The following is a 15,870-nucleotide window of genomic DNA, read 5'->3' on the forward strand; positions in this document are numbered from 1 at the left end:
GGAACCGGTATCGAAGTCAAGGTATCGGTATAGAAAATTTTTGAACGATACCCAGCCCTAGCAGTAAACTTATTTGTGCAACAAACCAGCATGTTTATGATTATGATAATAAACTAAAATTTTATAAATACCAGGTTGCAATATAAATCAGCATAATGAACTGCTTTTGTACAAAATAACTGGAAGTGAATGGCACCAGAAGACTCGTACATAGTTACATCCAATCTTATGTTAAAAATAGGGTTGATACACACCTGTGACTACACATCAATTAAAATCTGTTATTTTATGTAAAATATAGATACAAGTATCTAGGCAGCTGTAAACAAACGAACTTTGCTTCACATTAGGGCTGCACGATTAATCGCATGCGATATTTAACGCGCATCTTATCAGTAAAGCCGGTTCTGTAATCAGCGGTAAATCCATTGTACTCTCCCCACGTCCAACCTCATTTGTTTGAGACACATCCCACTCTCACATTATCCCATGTTTCTTATCTCACTCTTGTGTAAATAAAGTAGAGTAAAGCAGTCCTGCGCTCTGTGCAAAAACATCTAGCATGCTACAGTAAAATCTCTCCCAGCTGACAGACTTCTAGCATACTACAGGACCAATGTGGGAGAATATGGAGTCACCGTGTGATAAAGTGGCATATGTTTCCAGCTGCACTCAGGCCACGTCAATCACAAGCTGTCCGAGTAAGCATTCCTTTACTACACTGACAGCAGAGATGGCATATTTCTAGTTAGCGTGTAGATTTGGACCTGTTCAGCCAGTGCTTTTGAAACATCAGGAGAAGGTGGTTAGCTTCACTGCTTTGTGGTGACAGCTGCGAGTTAGCGATGCCCTCAGCAAACTATTACAGGAAGAGACGTTAGAAAGCGAACAAAGCAATGCTGTTACAGGTAGTGGCTGACTGATATATTGCCAAGGCCTATATATTGAATATAGATTGATATATTGCCGATGAGGATTTTTTATTCAGCTGCATGGCCAGTAATGTTTTTTTTTTTTTTTCAGCTGATATGTCAGAACATTTATTTTGATGTTGCACTGGACTTTTATTTTGACAGTGCTAAGATATCGGCCAAAGATACAGGGCATCAGTCATCAAAAATACATATCATTCAATCATAGGACTTCAGAAGTCTAAATCCCAAAGTATACTTTGGTTTTTGCGCATATGCGAGGCGTACAGTGCGCATGACGCAAATTTCATCACCAGAATAGTACGTGCAGCATCCAACTTTTGTAACCACGCATACGTTGTGCGCACAGGTAGCACATGCGCACCAAGTTTGTTTTGCACTAATCAGTTGTTCCACAAGGTGGCAGCACTGGCCCAGGCCATTTAGTGTCAGAGATTCTTCATAAAATAAAACTGAACAAGGCAGCATTCACATAAACAACTCTGGCCTGAAAAACAAATATGGCACTGAAATAAAGCACATCAAAAAATATTTCAGACTACACACTAGCATTTCATTCACGTTACGCTGCCAAAACGTATGGCAACATTAGCAATAGGTTTGTTTAACGGCTCCAGTCCTTTGCATACTTCTCAGATACCGTTGGATTGTGGGCATGCAAATCCTCAGGCCAGTTTTTATATGAACGGAGAGACTCTGTAACTCCACATAAACAACATAAGAGCACTGAAGACCTTAAGATCACCTTTACATTCTGACTTAAACCCTTTAGAGGAGCAATAGTGCAGAAATAATCACAAGAAGCCAAAAACTGGTGTGTTTTCCAACAGCAAGACAAAAAGTCTTCAAATTGATCATTTAGGTGCATTCACGGCAACTTGAGTGATACAAGAGTATGGTTAGACATTATAGCAGTAAGTATTTTGTATGCATTTTGATACAACCTGAAAAGCAGACAGGCAAATGAGGGTCTGAAACCACCTTTCCCACCAATTCTTAAGTTGTTGTTTCATATCACTGGGGTTTAGTGTGATTTCTGATTTATGTGTCAGACTCTAGTATGCAGTAAAAGGTTAATGGCGTCCTCCGTACAACACACACACATATATGTGTCATGTAAATGAAGCCTGCAGACTCCAGGACCATAAGTTTGAAGAAGGAAATTACTATGCTAATCTGCTACATTTTAAAAGTAAATGTCAAAAGAAAATACATTACCCTCACATTTCCAAACAGCCCTGTGGAATTGCTTAAATGTGACATTTCCCCAATCACAGAGAAAGGGAACACCTCATCATCAACCGTCCGCTACAGCAAATGATTAGCACTGAATTTCTAACAACTGATTGCGCCAAGGTGGTCCTTAGATGGGTGTCTGAGACCATTCCTCATTGTACAAACACGCAGAACTTCCAACCCAGAAGAAGTGAAGGAGAAAAGAAACAAGGGACATTGCAATGAAGAACCAATGAATAAAGTCAAACAAGATGCATGTGAATTTGCACGCACTCAGTCCTAGACAGTATACAATATATTGGACTTGGTACAAACCAAATCATAACACACCAAAAATTGATTTTTTAAATATGCATCAATGCTCTGCTTTTTCTATTTTGCAGCTGGTGCTACTCTTACAACTGTTTTGGTTGTGAAAACTGACTAAAAACATTTTAGTCGCACTTGAGAAGTTATCAAGTTATTACAATAATAAGAAACTTTATTTGTATAGCACTTTTCATAAGAAACGCAGCTGGAAGTGCTATACAATAATAAGATTCAAGGTTTTACAATACAGCAATTTAAGTGCTTAAAAAGCATTACAATAAAATTAATCAATTACAGTAAGCATATTTAGGCAGATGCAAAGGTGGCAAGTCTTTTTTCTGATGCACATCAATAGACAGACACTGTTACATGCTTTTGTTTTTGCAGCTGTAAACTAACTAAAAGATGGCGAACAAAACAAATGCATTTGAAAACAGTTAATGCTTCTGAAGATATTTAATATAAATCACCCACTGGTACAACTGAAACACAGATTCACTTATTTATATTTAGATATAAATAAGTCAATGTGTCAGCAGAATATTGATGCAAAATGCACTGCAACTTCCCACTAGCAAGTGTTTTATCTGGATTCTTCTTTGAGTGTAATATTTTCACTGGCAGTGCTGTAATTAGTATGCTCACAGTGTGCTGTGCTTTAGCTGAGAGACCAGCACTTTTCAGTCCTGGAAGAAGTACCACAAAACGCCACATTTTGGATGCCTCCTTTATTAAACGCAGAATATTTTGATCATCTGGAGCCGGCTGCACTAGCCGTGCACGAGTTAAATCTACGCCTAGTTGTGGCATAAATGGGCGTTAGGTTTCGATTTGCATAGTAGCCTACAGAATATTAAAACTTAGTTGAATGTAACAATGTTCAAACTAAATAATTATGGAGTACGAAATTGAAATGAAATAGATTTATTAAATTCCCCGTTTTATCCGACAGACTTCAGACATGCATCATGTTGACATTTATACATATTTACATTAAGAGAGAACATTATGTGAATGAATTACATGAAGCTGATCTAAACAGTGCAACTTGGTGTTCATGGCAAAAACAAACAAAAAAAAAAAATGAACGCAATTTATGTTTTTTGAACCAATATTAACGTGTTGCCTCCTTTAAGACACATTACTGAATGTTATTAACATAAAAATGCCTAATGTTATTTCAAGTAGGGCTGTGCCGATAGATGATATGATATTTAGAGATATCGCCTGGGGCTAATGCCTTTGACAATAGCAAGATTATTATTATGACCGCACTAACTGTCCCTCCCTAACATTTTCGTCTCGTTTTTATTCGTTGACGAAAATGTCAATAGATTTACGTCATCGTTTTTGTCATTCAAAAAGAGTTTTAGTTCGTTATCGTCTCGTCGTCTGCGAAAAAAAATGTAGTTGACGAAAATTATGACGAAGATTATTCGTCAATGAAATTAACACTGGTTATAACCAATCATATATAACCAATATAACCAATCAGATGTATGTGCAACGTAAGTATAAGAGATTTATTCATCATACAGTGTAAACAGTTTCATTGATTATAACGGAAGTGTTTTTTTAAAGAGCATAAACTCGCGCTAGACTGAAGTCAGTGATGTTCTTTGATCATGTAAATGTTCTTTGCTTGTTTAACTGAGGAAATGTTAGCATTATAATTAGTAACTTGCAATGTTTCTATAAAATTGTTATGATAAAGAAAAATTCAGTCATATTAAAAACATTAGGCTGCTTTTAGCCTTATGCTGAAGTTAATTCACTTTCCGGCAATGAAATTAAGTAAATAAATAATTAAATTAGCAAGATAATATCGTGTATCAGCAATCTCACAGGCTATAGGATTGGACGATATGACGATTGAGCATATCGCCCAACACTGATTTCAAGACTAAACCTTATTTAATTGGAAATGTAATTTTACCATTAACATTCACAGGATAAACTGAGATTCACTGAATTTCAACAACTTTGAAGGCTGCTACATAGAAGGTAAGGTAATGTAGTTCTGACTTAAGAACCAATGGTGCAACAAAACTAAGTTACAAACTAAAGTTAACAAGACTCTGCGGATTTTACTTTCCAATTTAAGAACGAAAAAAAAAGTAAAGAAAATAAAAGAAAACCTACGAATGATTTGAGCAGCTCTTCAGGAAAGAGGCAAGTCTTACTAGAGCTACCAGACTTGGACTTGGAGAAGGAAGACATCCAACATTTGAGTGTTGGGTTCCTCCAGGACCAGGACTGAGAACCAGCTTTAATACAGTCAGCATGATAAAAACTGTCAACATGTGTCCAACCAGGGTCAAGTGAACTCAAAACCAGCTTCCTGAACACCGACTAATCAGCTAGTCGTTCAGGCAATCCAGCGACTAGACCATGTTGAAATCACATACTATTGCTTGCTTTACCTCAGAAGTATGTTCTTTGCAATCACCAGATATATATGGTGCACAGCCGAATGCAAAGCAGCATACAGCTTGAGCAAGTGAAAAGCGAAGAAAGAGGCATGACAAGACCGAGCCAGAGAAATATGAGGAGTGGATGCTGTGTGCAGAAGAGTTCGAGGGCTGCACGAGTGCTTTTGCGTGGGTACAGCAAGCGTACGAGAGGCCAATTTGCAGAGTTTGTGCAACCTAAACGCTCCTGAAGAGACGGACGGATGGCCGGTGGCACATGCAGCATGAGCGGATCAGAGCGCTTCTCCCGGCTCACACACACACCCACATTCACAAGCGCACAGCTGTCACCGGCAGGCAGCAAAGGATCATTCACAAAAACACCCCCCTCCGGCTCTGTTTCCCTAAGTATCTGTGACACACACACAGAGAGTGGGGCAGCATGTGGAGATTCATTACTCAGCAGTGCAGACAGTGTGCTGTGGCAGCAACAGTTCACTCATTACCCCGCAGGCTACTGAGACCGTGCCCTTCACTCGAGGATGCTGGGATAGGATTCTCCCTCTCAAACAGAAACACGCTGCTCTCAGGGCAACCGGACGGGTCAATGCCAAAGTCTGGGTCACAAAGACTGGTCTGAGACCAGTTTAAAGGGCAACCCGGTAACATTCAAACAGACCTGTAAAACAACAGTATCCTTTGGAGAATCTCGGCGTTAAATTTTACATTACATATATATATATTAGTCATTTAGCAGATGCTTTATCCAAAGTGACTTACAAATGAGGACAACGGAAGCAATCAAAATCAACAAAGGAGCGATACATGTCAACATGTAAATATTAATCATTAAGTGCCATGTTAATACCATTGATTCATTTACATAATTTCCATATATTCTCATTTCAATTTCTAAACTCTTGGTCAACAATCCACAATTGCTCAAAGTTTGCATGCACGCGTCATCCGCCGGAACTGCTTCAGTGTATGACAGTCAGCAGAAGTGAGAGAAAAGTGTTTATTACGTTTGAAATATGGATATTTTTCTTACAAAAACACATGGATTCGCTACAGGAGGCCTTTATTCACACCCCGGAGCCATGTGAAGCACGTTTTATTATGAATGCACGTGCTTTATTTGACGACTTGTGGACTGTTCAACTGCAACACCCGCTGACTGCAATGATAGAGCTTGGAAGAGCCAGGACAATTTTTAATATAACTCCGACTGGATTCGTCTGAAAGAAGAAAGTCATATACACCTAGGATACTTCGATGGGGAGTAAAACACGAGCCAATTTTCATTTTTGGGTGAACTAGCCCTTTAACGCCGCACATTTCTCTTGCTTACAACCGGACCTTCAAAAGCACAAATCTATGCACTATTCTGAATTGAAGGGATAAATACAGTCATCTGTATAAAGCTATAACCAGATCCACACAGCCGGTCAGATTTCAACATCCCCTGCACATTCATTCATTAAATAAGTTAATGTTTTCAGCAAACTACACAAACATTCAAATCTCAATCAGCACAAACAAATGCAACGTTTTAAAACTCTTACCTAAAACACTCTAGACAAGAACGGATTAATTGTTTTAAGAGAAATATTCTTGTTTTCCCATCAAAGTTATTGCATAACAAACAGTAAGAAAATCTCAGCCTCTGAGGGTCATTAAAACCCTTCATTTCCACAATGAGAGCACAGCAATCACGTCTTTAAGCATTATTCTGTCATTCAGAAACAAGAGGGAGCGTTCAGGAAAGACAGAATAACACTGCTGACGATCACAGGATGGTAGTGAAACAGCAGTGACTCTTGGCTAAGGCCTACACTGCTTGCAAACACACACACAGTGAGTCTGAACCAGCATGTGACTTTCAATATCACCTGTACTGGGATCAGTGCTGCGAGACCATGCATACAGTAGGGATTCTCCCTCCGAATGCACCTAATGAGCTACAACCTGAAATGTAAATGCTAAGAAACCTGGATGCAGATGACATGCATAAACATCCCCAAGTAATGATATAATAGCGCTTTTTTTTTTTCACGGATACTAATCTCTGATATTAATACACTGCTATTATTGGTCATTTCAGGCCATGCAAGAAAAAGTCCTCTAAATCACATGCATTTTGATGATTCACACCCCAGGCCATTTCAGATGTATAGGCCTTTGTTTCTTCAGCAGAGAAGAAACTAAGGTTTTGGAGAAAAACAATTCAGGATTTTTTTTTTTCCATATAAAGCAAATGAACGTTGCTTACTTTGACAATTTTCAGTGTACTGGAAGTAATCCACATGAACCCAGCAAACGAATAAGAGTCTTCTCAAGAGAAACAATCAGTCATTTTCAGGAAAAAATGTTTTAATTAATAAATAAATTAAATGTATATATATATATAACAAATGCTCACCTTGGTCCAGTCTGGTTTAATTCACAATAACATTGGAAAGATTACACATGACATTATCAGAAAGAACCAACCTATTGTTGACAAGTTTGAATCAAAGTGTGTTTTTTGTTATTCTTAGTTTATTCTTAATTTTGGGGGATCTTGGACCGTTTTCCCCCAAAACCTTCATTTCTCTTCAGCTGAATAAAGAAAGTCCTATACATTTTGGTGTGTAACTAAATCAGGTAATTCCTATTTTAGGGGGAACTATTCCTTTAAGACCTTTGGATGCCACAAATATCAGGATGTCACATATAGAAAAATCTGTTTAGCACAGCAATCCCACATATGCTGTATTAATATAGCATCCCATAAATAAATTAAATGTATATATATATATATATATATATATATAACAAATGCTCACCTTGGTCCAGTCTGGTTTAATTCACAATAACATTGGAAAGATTACACATGACATTATCAGAAAGAACCAACCTATTGTTGACAAGTTTGAATCAAAGTGTGTTTTTTGTTATTCTTAGTTTATTCTTAATTTTGGGGGATCTTGGACCGTTTTCCCCCAAAACCTTCATTTCTCTTCAGCTGAATAAAGAAAGTCCTATACATTTTGGTGTGTAACTAAATCAGGTAATTCCTATTTTAGGGGGAACTATTCCTTTAAGACCTTTGGATGCCACAAATATCAGGATGTCACATATAGAAAAATCTGTTTAGCACAGCAATCCCACATATGCTGTATTAATATAGCATCCCACATATCAGGAAACCTGGATGCTGACAACTTGGATAAGAAGAGGGAAAAATAAAAGAGAAGCGAACAGCACATCATGTAACTCAATTCATTAAGATAACTCCTTTTTTTATAAACAACACAAATAATTCTTACCATTTCAGACCATGCAAAAGGAAAAATGCATCACGAAAATGTGTGCATTCCAACTAAACAGACTCATAAGATGTGCAATTAAGCTTACTAAATTAACAAAAGATGCATTGCTACAAAAAATAACACACGTGTGTCTTTATTGCATGCATTTAAATAAGACCTTGAATTTTATTAATCAATTGAATTGTTAAAAACAAACCAGACTTATGCATGGATGCCCTTCGTTTACGAAATGCTACAAAAAATTAGGCACAAGTCACAAACGTTTTGTTTTTCTAGCAAACATAGTGTCTCAAAAACGACTTAATTGTATCATTAACAATCATATTGCATGCATTCAAACCCTTAAAAGTGTAAGTGGAGCAGCTCGTCGGCGGGGCTCTTTGCTGCATTCGATGCAATTATAAATGGCCAGGCGCAGGAGAAGAGGCAGCCAATCAGAAGAGAGCTCGCGTGTCAACCTAAGACCAACTGTCTCCTGCCTTTGACAGAAGGATTTTACCTCCATAATTCAAACCCCAAAGCAAAGCAGCCCGCTGCACTTACTCGCAGCTCCCAGCCTGTTTACAAGCACACACACGGCCGAAAAACGCCTCAAAACACACCCAAACGAGACGCGTTTCAAAGCAAGCCGAGCTTAACGGTTTACGAGGCGACAGTGTTCACGTTTAGCCCCCGGATGCTAACATATTCGGTGTTTTTAGCACCGGAGAAGAGCCAGGGCGAGGGTGGGAATAAACTAGCCGTGATCAAACAACTAGCGATTGCATTTCGCACTAAACCGAACCCAAAACACGTCCTTAAACTTAACGACAGAGCCGGGCTTCTCATGAACAGCATCTGTGCTGGAGCCAGTTGTGTAAACATAGCCACCATGTTAAGAGCTAGTTTCACCTAACCATGTTAAGAGCTAACTAACGTTAGCAGTTAGCCAGGAACTAACCAGTCTCACTTTTCCGATTAAAATTGGGCCAAGCTACGTTTCTGTAACGGACTTCTGACCAGTCTAGATGAAAAGACATCAGACCGCTGACCTTTTAAGACCAGTCTAAGCAGTTTACGCACTGCTCTTCGCACGCAGCCTCGAAAACTAGCATTACTTCCCAATTCCTCGTGCCCCTCTCGCCCCAGGACACAACTAGCCCAAAGTGAGACAACAACGCACAGAAACACAGCTCAGAAGTAGCTGCTTATATGGACTGTGTTCGCTGGGAAAACACAGGCAGCCATTTTAGAGCAGACTGAGAAACAATGGCAGACTCGATCTCTCTCAAGCAGCCGAGCGCGGAGTTAAGCGAAGTTTACCTGGCTCCTGTTGAGGGTTTGTCCGGTGTTTCCAGGGCTCATGGGAGGGGGGTGTTGGCTTCTTTGTTGCCAGGCTGGATGACCCCCGCCGTACTGACCTATGTCCCCCGCTCCTTTGACAGCCGCCTCCTGGCCTGCGAACTCCGCGGCGGGGAAGCTCTGGTAGCCCCGGGCCGAGCTGGGGGAGGTCAGGAGCTGGTTCAGCGTCGGCGTGGACGTGGGCTGAGGGGTGCCCATGCTGTACCTCTGGCTGTGGGAAGCGGCCGTCACGTTAACGTTAGTTCCTCCCGGCGGCGGCTGCACCCCGGCTGAAGGCGGCTGGCTGTTTCGCGGGGAATTCACGCCGTAGCCCTGGCCCTGGTGGTACGGAGTCCGGTTGGGGAAGGCGCTGTAGTTGTTGAAGTGGTTCGGGTAGCCGTGCTCGTGTGAATTGGGCGGGTATGGGTCCATCCCCGCCGGCCCTGCCAAGCCAGGGCTTTGTTGTCCGCCATGTTGATGAAAAGCGGGCCGGTTGTAGTGCTGGTTGTAGCCGTACGGAGGCGGAGAGAAGGCGGCCGGGTGTTGTGGAGTCATACCGGGGTGGTTATTCCCGTCGGGATCATTCTGGCTATTGTTATTGTTCACCCTGGACGGATTCCCGTTACCGTTCTTCATGTCAGGGTCGCCGCCTGCTCCTCCTCCCCCGGCAGCAGCGTTACCCACATCGGCCCCGTCGCGCAGCTCCTTCTGTCCCGGGGATCCGGCGTCGGTGCTCTCCTGCGGCTTCTCTCCGAGCACCGGCTCGTCCTGCGGCTCCCGCTCCGGTTTTCTGAGTTCGACGGGCGGGCTAGCGTTGAGAGTGGCGACCTGAGCGGCCATGATCTCTCTCTCTCTCTCGTTCACCGCGAGTCACTTTGAATATAAACACAGCGCTCTTATGAAGACGTTATAAAGCCCGCGTCCCGTAGCATTCCTTCCACTTTCAGACCGGAGTCGGTCTTCTCTCCCGAACGCGGCTCGAGTGGAAAAAGTTTCCAGGAGAATATAAATAAAGGTCCCGGGAATGGATTTAACCGACACCAGAGTGTGTGTGTGTGTGTGTGTGTGTGTGTGGAGGGGGGCCTCTTACAGAGCGAGAGCGAGAGCGCGAGAGAGAAACCGATCAAACCTGCACGAGGCTCCGCGAGACACAGCCATTTTACCGAAGCGTGTGGTCACGTGCAAAACGCGTCGCGGAGCGCGGATCCGGAGCGGGAGAGAAGCGTGTCACCTCGAGGTACTTCGACATAGTTTGGGTTCCAGCACGAAATACGCCTGTGAGCCTCGGCTTTTATTGTGAAATGATGCATGACATACGTGTTATTATATTATATTTTCTGAAACTTTTATATTATATTATTTATATTATACTTGACCCTCTAACACTAGCACTCTCTGTTCTATTTCTATTATATCTACTTGTTTTCTTTTTATTTATTTATTACACTAAAAACACTTGACCTTTAACACTTGCACTCTTTACAGTACTTGCTTTCTTTTTATTTAAAAATTAAATACAAAAAATTTTTAAATCGAGATTTCTACATCATTTGAAAGCAGAATAAATAAGCTTTCCATTGATGTATCATTGTTTGTTAGAACAGGACAATATTTGGCTGAGATACAACTATTTGAAAATAATACTCAAATGCTATAATAATATTCAAAGTCTATTCAAAGCTCACTGTTGCAATAGGAGGGTGCTGTTTCCAGGACATTATGCAGTTGCCAGTGTGGTTGCTATGGTGTTCAGGGTGTGTTGCTAGGTTGTTGCTAGGGTTTTTTGGGTGGTTGCTAGGTGGTTGGGTGTCGGCCCACCTCCATGTATTGATAATGCTTTTGTATCTATGCCTCAGGTCCCTCTTAAGCTGGCATTTATTCACCCATGCCAAGCGAAAATGTGTCTTCAGGCACATTTCAAACCGTATGACTGGAGATCTCATTCATGTCCACAGCACAAAACGGTGTGACTTACAAGCTTGACTTATAAAGGGCAAATGTGTCATTTCAGTGCCAAAGTGGCATCAATTAGAATTAATGATCAGACTAATGACTGTTTTCAAACAGGTTTCATGAACACTCCTCCCGTCTACCATTGGTCAGGCAAAAAGATAAGCCCCGCCCCAAACTCACGCATGGTTTTTAAGCCATGTTGCTGTGTTGGGCTGTCATGGTGCTCAACGAGGAATCAGTTATTTTTATTTACTATAATAGTATTTTATTTATATTTTGAATCAGCAACTATTTTTATATTGTCAGTTTTCACTTGAATATTAGTTAAATTTTTTAGTTTAGTTTTATTAGTTTTTTTTTTTTTTTTTTTTGTATCTATTTAGCTTTCTTTTATTTTTATTTCAGCGCACGGAAGCAGCTCCGGGGGAATGACGTAAGAGGTCAGCGTTGCGCATGCGCCGCTCAGAAGTGACGCACCCGGAAACGCAGGGGAGAGATCAAAACAAAACAACGGTCACTAATTAGAAGTACAAAACGAGGATTTGTAAAGAAGAATGTTGGAGGATTTCGATATAAGCCAAGAGGAAACTGGTTTTCCTTTGCTAAAGTAAGGAAACTTTGCTTCCTTTGCTCCTGTTAACAAACATTGGATTTCACGAGACTCACCGGCGCATGCGCAACGCTGACCTTTTACGTCATTCCCCCGGAGCTGCTTCCGTGTACAACTGTTGGCGCAAGCTAGATTAAGGTGATTATTACGTTTTGAATATGGATATTTTTCTTACAAAAACGCATCGATTCGCTACAGGAGGCCTTTGTTCACCCCCCGGAGCCGTGTGAGGCACTTTTTTTATGGATGGGCGATTTTTATTTAACTTCTTTTGGACTGATGCATGCAACACCCGCTGAGTGGCATGAAACAGCTTGAAAGATCAAAGACAATTTTTAATATAACTCCGACTGGATTCGTCTGAAAGAAGAAAGTCATATACACCTAGGATGCCTTGAGGGGGAGTAATTTATGGGCTAATTTTCATTTTTGGGTGAACTAACCCTTTAAACATTTTATTTCAGTTAGTTATCAAGGCAACTTTTCTAATTTTTTTAAATCTAATGTTTATACTTTATTTTATTTCAGTTAACAAAATATTGAAATATTTAATATTTTCAGAATTAATTTTAATTTTAATAATTTTGTTCTGTTCTTTTGTCATTTTTATTAGCTTTTGCTTTTAAAATATTTTTATTTAGCTTTAATTTATATTTATTTCAGTTTGCAGTAACTTTAGTACTATTTTAGCACATATCTTTTTTTCAGTTAGTTGCTAAGACAACATTTCTAATTTAGTTTTAAGTTGAAATTGTTCATCTGATTTTTACATTTAATTTCATTTCAGATAGCGAAAATAATTAGTAGTAGTTTTTGTCTTAATTAACAATAACGACACTGCGAGGAATAACAGTGCCACAGTGTTTACAGTGTCTCTCAGTATATTAAACTGGGATACAACAAGGTAAAACATTTCACACTTCAGTGTTTAGGATGAGGTGTTCCTTCAAATCGTGGATGCCGCTAATAATGGAATAAAACAATTATACAACAAAAAAATAATACTTAAACTATTCCATATCACATGAATGTACAACAAAGCATTGCTAATATACACAAGTGTTAAGGCCCAAGTGTGTTCTTGCATATTTCAGACAGCAAATGAGAGGGTTTATTGCAGCAGCATTATGTTTGATCTGTGCAGAGGACAGCATGAAATTACAGCCTGTGTGCTAATGTGTATGTGCGCATGTGTTCAGAGAGAGAGAGGGATGGAAATGGAAAGAGGATGGGGGATGGACCGAGAGCAGGAAGTGAAAATGAAAAAAAGTGAAATGCAGCACAAGCCAGAGTGAAAGAGAGAGAGAAAACTGCGTAGGCCGCAGCAATCAAATCTGGCACACCAAATCCAACCCCAAATTCAACAGCGCAACGTGTATTTGCAGAAGCAGCAGAACTTTGCTCTCTGGCTGTGGGGGATGGGAGGCTCTCGCTTCAATGCAGAACCTGCGCCTGCGCCTGACTGCTGCTCACAAACTGGTTTTTACTGTTGTGAAGTCAAATAGAGTCAAAACGCTGTTATAAAGGCGCTCGTGTGTGTGTGTGTGTGTGTGTGTGCGTGTGTGTGCGTGTGTGTGCGTGTGTGAGTGTGCGTGTGCGCGAGTGTGCGTGTGCGAGAGAGTATGTGTGTGTGAGTGCACTGGCCCAGCTAACCAATCACAATACACACTGGCCCAGCTAACCAATCACAGCACATTTCGTATTTCAGAAGGCGGGCCTTCATTTGATACAGGAGCTATTCGAGCCGTTCATGCCAGACTGGGGAGAGAGGTGTTGTAATAATGTAAAATATGTGAAAAATAATGTGTTTTTCGAACAACCTATTATGAGAGCCTGTTAAAGAGTATCAACCTAGTATGAGAGCCCAAAACAAAATCAAGACTTTGTAAAAGAGCATAATAGGACCCCTTTAATGCATGTTCTTGCGTGCAATTCATTGGTGCACTTTTTTTTTTTCCCCAAGAAAGTGTTTTTATTCATATTCCTTGATCAGAATACGTGACGCTCCCTCACCGCAGATGACACATGGCTGTCAGATAGTGTTAATGTATATATAGGGACATTCTAATTAGTCTTTGTTTTTTAGCATGCTCACATTTATTCTGGCTGCATTCTATCAACAACACGTTTCCCACAATACAAACAAGTCCGACCCTACACTCTTTCTTGAGGAATATCCCATTTTATGCAGCTATATGTCAAATTATGGAGGTAAAATGGTTTGCAATGGGTGGTTCACATTGACTTTTTAGTTTCCCCCATATAAATTTAACTTGTAAGGCGAAAGTTAATTAAATTAGCAATAAGCCATTTTTTGCAGCGCATGAAATACACACTTTTTCTTATATGTTTGCCTTAAACCTTAACAGTACTTAATTGTATTGAATGTGCACTTGTAGTGTATTTCAAATCTTAAACGTATATTTAAAAAAAAAAAGAAAGAAAACTGTAATTTAAAACAATATATTATTAATCAAATAAAAAGACAATTAAGTGTACTTAAAATACACTTTGATGTTTCTTAAAACACTTAAGTGCACTTTTTAAATAATGTTAAAGTATAACATTTACGGTAAAGTACATTTTAAATCAATGTTTAATAATCTTGTCTTGCTTTGATGAAGTGCACTTATTTTGATGTGCTGACTATGTGACTAAAACATTTAAAGTACTTGATTATATTTATAACTGTAGTGTTATTCAATATTACATTTAAAGTTAATATAAATATAGAGTTATAGTATATTTAAGTGTACTTACATTTACATTTAGTCATTTAGCAGACGCTTTTATCCAAAGTGACTTACAAATGAGGACAATAGAAGCAATCAAAACCATCAAAAGAGCAATAAATTAGTTTATATATATATATATATACTTAATTACAAAAATATTTAAATGCATAACATACAAATTTCTATAGAAGTCACATTTAAGTATATTTTAGTTAATCATAAATACTTGTCAGTACATTCAGCTGGACATTTTAACCATATTTCAAAGACAATTGAAGTCATTATGAAATTACATATAAAGATATATTTGATTACTACTTAAGAGGGTCAAAAACACTCTAAAAGGTTCAGCTACTTCCATTTCATATAAATTCACAAGTATTTTAAGTATATTCTTGTAAAGTGTATTATTACTGTAATAAGTACTCTTTTTAAATGGAAGCTGTGCTTCTTTTTCACGAGGGAAGGTTAAGCTGAAATCTAGATTTTGGAAAATAATGAGGTTCATGGACATGTTATTTGTCAATAAACACATGAACACAACAAGAATAAACTGACGGCAGGCTATTGAAAAGGAAAGGCACATTTTAACAGCGCTTAAGCAGATAGGCAGTTGTAATGGGAAGATTTAGGTTGAATGCTAAGAATCCAGCACAAAGACCTTTAGATGCAGGGCTCATTGAACGTCATTGACTTTAGGGGCCACGCTCCTTTGAAATGCTTGGCTCCGGCTGCAGCTCCTGGGCTTTCAGGCTGAGGGACCAGGTTGTATAGCAACAGAAATGCTTGGCCACCAGCTCTCCCCCACTTGAAATGAGTGAATCACAGCTCTTTCCACCTACATGCAGTTCACATTCACTCTCTTAGTCATAGTTGTCCAAGGATAAACCAAGCGTCTACATGCGTGCCTTTACCTCTAATTTCTGCTGTGAAAGCCTTCTGATGAACTCGGATGAAGAGCTTTCTCAAAGTCAGATAGCAGCAGGCCTCTGTCTGTGACACGGCCCATCTGTGATCTACGACTGTTTACTCTGTCCCCCTCCACCACGC

The 15,870-nt window shown here is 39.7% G+C and overlaps 1 protein-coding gene across 2 annotated transcripts in view; it reads right to left on the reverse strand.

The window, feature by feature from the left end:
- The window catches only part of LOC107700714 (AT-rich interactive domain-containing protein 1A-like), an 88,478-nt gene extending 77,704 nt beyond the window's left edge, over positions 1-10,774 (reverse strand). For both annotated transcript variants that reach the window (XM_016502474.1, XM_016502464.1), the window contains exon 1: positions 9,505-10,774. In XM_016502474.1, the coding sequence (XP_016357960.1) occupies positions 9,505-10,362 (858 nt within the window). In that variant the 5' untranslated portion in view covers positions 10,363-10,774. The remainder of the gene's footprint in view (positions 1-9,504) is intronic.
- Positions 10,775-15,870: the final 5,096 nt, after the last annotated feature.

This window comes from Sinocyclocheilus anshuiensis, unplaced genomic scaffold (genome assembly GCF_001515605.1).
Source record: "Sinocyclocheilus anshuiensis isolate Anshui unplaced genomic scaffold, SAMN03320099.WGS_v1.1 scaffold1383, whole genome shotgun sequence".
Taxonomy (NCBI): domain Eukaryota; kingdom Metazoa; phylum Chordata; class Actinopteri; order Cypriniformes; family Cyprinidae; genus Sinocyclocheilus; species Sinocyclocheilus anshuiensis.